This window comes from Bombus pyrosoma, linkage group LG2 (assembly GCF_014825855.1).
Source record: "Bombus pyrosoma isolate SC7728 linkage group LG2, ASM1482585v1, whole genome shotgun sequence".
In the NCBI taxonomy this organism is placed as follows: domain Eukaryota; kingdom Metazoa; phylum Arthropoda; class Insecta; order Hymenoptera; family Apidae; genus Bombus; species Bombus pyrosoma.
The window spans coordinates 13,369,018-13,373,156 of NC_057771.1; the positions used below are offsets into that span (position 1 = coordinate 13,369,018).

The 4,139-nt window shown below is 38.0% G+C and overlaps 1 protein-coding gene and 1 long non-coding RNA gene across 2 annotated transcripts in view; one reads left to right on the top strand and one right to left on the bottom strand.

The window, feature by feature from the left end:
* Positions 1-4,128, top strand: LOC122575450 (coatomer subunit alpha; the record flags this gene model as incomplete). The annotated part of the gene is given in 5 exon segments (XM_043744396.1): positions 1-47; positions 218-1,442; positions 1,519-2,466; positions 2,545-3,699; positions 3,779-4,128. Coding segments are annotated over 5 exon segments (3,612 nt in total), but the record flags the coding sequence as incomplete, so codon positions are not given.
* LOC122575567 overlaps positions 1-4,139 on the bottom strand; it is a 147,606-nt gene that overhangs the window by 73,663 nt on the left and 69,804 nt on the right. The window lies entirely within an intron of this gene.

Genomic DNA, 4,139 nt, shown 5'->3' on the forward strand with positions numbered 1-4,139 from the left:
GTAAAAGGGATCTCTTTTCATCCAAAACGTCCATGGGTGCTTGTAAGGTAAATAATAAATATTCTCCGTATCGGTTAGCTGTTAAGTTATTAAAACAACCACATACACAGACGTTTACGTTAGGATTATTAACTCTAATGTAATTCGGAAAATTCTGCATTGTTCTTGAACTATTAAGAAACTCAGATTTCCAGAAATATTATGTATTCTGTTACAGTTTGCACAATGGCATTATTCAATTATGGGATTATCGCATGTGTACTTTATTAGATAAATTTGATGAGCACGATGGACCAGTTCGCGGAATATGTTTTCACAATCAACAACCATTATTTGTATCTGGTGGTGATGACTATAAGATCAAAGTATGGAATTATAAGCAAAGGAAATGCCTCTTTACTTTATTAGGGCATTTAGATTATATTAGAACAGCTGTATTTCATCAAGAATACCCATGGATTTTGAGTGCATCAGACGATCAAACTATTCGTATCTGGAATTGGCAGAGCCGCACTTGCATTTGTGTCTTGACTGGGCACAATCACTATGTCATGTGTGCACAGTTTCATCCTACAGAAGATATCATTGTATCGGCTTCTTTAGATCAAACTGTCAGAGTGTGGGATATTTCTGGATTAAGAAAGAAAAATGTAGCTCCTGGTCCAGGAGGCTTGGAAGATCACTTAAAAAATCCTGGAGCCACAGATTTATTTGGTCAAGCAGATGCTGTTGTAAAACATGTCCTGGAGGGACATGATAGAGGCGTTAATTGGGCATGCTTCCATCCAACATTGCCTCTGATTGTTTCTGGAGCAGATGATCGTCAGATTAAAATGTGGAGAATGAATGATGCCAAAGCTTGGGAGGTTGATACTTGCCGTGGACATTATAATAATGTCTCTTGTGTTTTGTTCCATCCTAGACAGGACTTAATTCTTTCAAATTCTGAAGATAAAAGTATCCGCGTTTGGGATATGTCTAAACGTACTTGTTTGCACACATTTAGAAGAGAACACGAGAGATTTTGGGTCCTCGCAGCACATCCTACATTGAATCTGTTTGCTGCTGGTCATGATTCTGGAATGATTATTTTCAAATTAGAAAGAGAACGTCCTGCATATGCTGTATACGGAAACGTTCTTTATTACGTGAAAGAACGGTTTCTTAGAAAATTGGACTTCACTACTTCAAAAGATACATCTGTTATGCAAATCCGAGGAGGTGGAAAAACACCTCCTTATAGCATGTCGTATAATCAAGCTGAGAACGCTGTTTTAATCTGTACTAGATCAGCCAATAATGTCGAAAATAGCACTTATGATCTATATTTGATACCGCGCGAAGGTGATTCAAACACTGATGCCGATACGAAGCGGGCTTCGGGTGTCACTGCCATCTGGGTTGCCAGAAATCGTTTTGCGGTGTTAGATAGGGCGTATTCGGTATGTATTCAGGAAGAGACGTTGTCTTTTTTAAAATAACGAAATTTTATAAACATTTTTTGATTATTTATCGCAGTTGGTCATCAAAAATTTGAAGAACGAAATTACGAAGAAGGTGCAGATCCCAAACTGTGACGAAATATTTTACGCTGGTACTGGAATGCTCCTTTTACGTGATGCGGATCAAGTAACGCTCTTTGACGTTCAACAGAAAAGAACATTAGCCGAAGTAAAAATTTCTAAGTGTAGATATGTCGTTTGGTCTAGCGATATGTCTCACGTCGCTTTACTCGCGAAACATAATGTTAACATTTGTAATCGACGTCTGGAATCCTTGTGCTCTGTACACGAAAACACTAGGGTAAAGTCGGGAGCTTGGGACGACTCAGGAGTGTTCATTTATACCACTAGCAATCACATCAAATATGCAATCAACAATGGTGATCATGGTATTATACGCACATTAGATCTCCCGATATATGTAACGCGAGTTAAAGGCAATCAAGTTTATTGCTTGGACAGAGAATGCAGACCAAGGATTCTTCGAATAGATCCAACTGAATATAAATTTAAATTGGCTTTGATCAATAGGAAATACGAAGAGGTTTTGCATATGGTTCGCAACGCAAATCTCGTTGGTCAATCTATAATTGCATACTTGCAACAGAAAGGATATCCCGAGGTTGCTTTGCACTTTGTTAAAGATGAAAAAACAAGATTTGGCCTTGCCCTTGAATGCGGAAATATCGAAGTCGCTTTAGAAGCCGCGAGATCGCTTGATGAAAAATCCTGTTGGGAAAGCTTGGCCCAAGCTGCCCTGTTGCAAGGCAATCATCAAGTTGTCGAAATGTGCTATCAGAGAACTAAGAATTTTGAAAAATTGGCGTTCTTGTATCTTATAACTGGTAATTTAGAGAAATTACGTAAGATGATAAAAATTGCAGAAATTAGGAAAGACGTTTCTGGGCAATATCAGGGTAGCTTGTTACTTGGCGACGTTTATGAACGTGCAAAAATATTGCGTGTGGGTATTTAAATGACTCAATTTGTATTCAAATTTTTCTTACTCCCACGACTTACTTTTTACCGTTTTATGTTACAGAATTCTGGTCAAGCTTCGTTAGCTTATGTAACTGAGAAAATTCATGGTATATCATCTCCAGAAGACGACGTTCAATATAGTTCTATGAGTGAAGAACTGTCTGCTCTTGAACAAGGAGCAGAATATCTTCGACCTCCGGTACCAATTCAACAGGCCGAAAACAACTGGCCACTATTAACAGTATCAAAAGGTTTCTTCGAGGGAGCAATGATGTCGCGTGGGAAGAGTCAGGTAGCTGCTGCGTTGGCTCCGGAAGACGATAGCGCTGTACCTGCTGAAGGGTGGGGCAATGACGAAGAGTTGGGAATAGACGATGAGGAAGGTGTCGAAAATGAAAACGTTCCTGAGGGCGAAGAAAGTGCAGGATGGGATGTGGAGGACGTAGATTTACCGCCGGAACTCGAAACTCCAGTGGCTGCGACGGAAAATGGCTATTATTCACCGCCAACTAAGGGAATATCACCAACACAACATTGGGTGAACAATTCGCAATTAGTTGTAGATCATGTTCTAGCTGGATCACTAGAAACAGCATTTAGATTGCTAAATGATCAAGTTGGTGTAGTTGAATTTGAAGCGTATCAAAGTCTTTTCATGAATACATTCGCACGCGCTAGAACAGCATTTGCTTCGTTACCCAATATACCTTCTTTATATGGATATCCTCAAAGAAATTTGAAAGATACAAATCCAAAAAGCAATCTCCCTGCAATCGGATTGCATCTTACCGATTTAGTTCAACGACTTCAAGTATGCTATCATTTGACAACAGGCGGCAAGTTTCCAGAAGCGATAGAAAAATTACAAGCGATTCTACTCAGTGTACCATTATTGGTTGTTGACACGAGGCAAGATATTATAGAAGCACAGGAATTGATTCAAATTTGTAGAGAGTATATTCTAGGTTTGAAAATGGAGACCGAAAGGAAAAATCTACCTAAAGCTACTTTAGCTGAACAGAAACGAATCTGTGAAATGGCAGCCTACTTTACACATTGCAATTTACAACCTGTTCACCAGATTCTCACTCTAAGGATAGCTGTAAATATGTTCTTCAAATTAAAAAATTACAAAACTGCGGCTTCGTTTGCAAGAAGATTACTTGAATTGGGACCTAAACCTGAATTAGCACAACAAGTTAGAAAGATTTTGCTGGTATGTATACTTTCGTGTATATTAACCATCTCATATAAAGTACAGGAAAAGATTATAATCGCGTTTCTTTCTTTTTTAGGCTTGCGATAAAAACCCGGTGGATGAACATCAATTAGCGTACGACGAACATAATCCGTTTTCATTATGTGCAAGCACGTTTGTTCCAATTTACAGAGGAAAACCAGAAGTCAAGTGTCCATTATGCGGCGCAAGTTATTTACCTCAATTTAAAGATACAGTATGCAAAGTTTGTGAAGTTGCACTAATCGGAAAACAATGTATCGGCTTAAGGATAAGTCCTGTTCAATTCCGATAAATTTTTTATATTTTTATCGTTATTATTACAAATAATACAGTATATTGTAATACAATATAATTGTTTTGTAATTTTTCAATTGTATTATAGATAAAAAATATGTCATTATAAGAGATATTGTAAA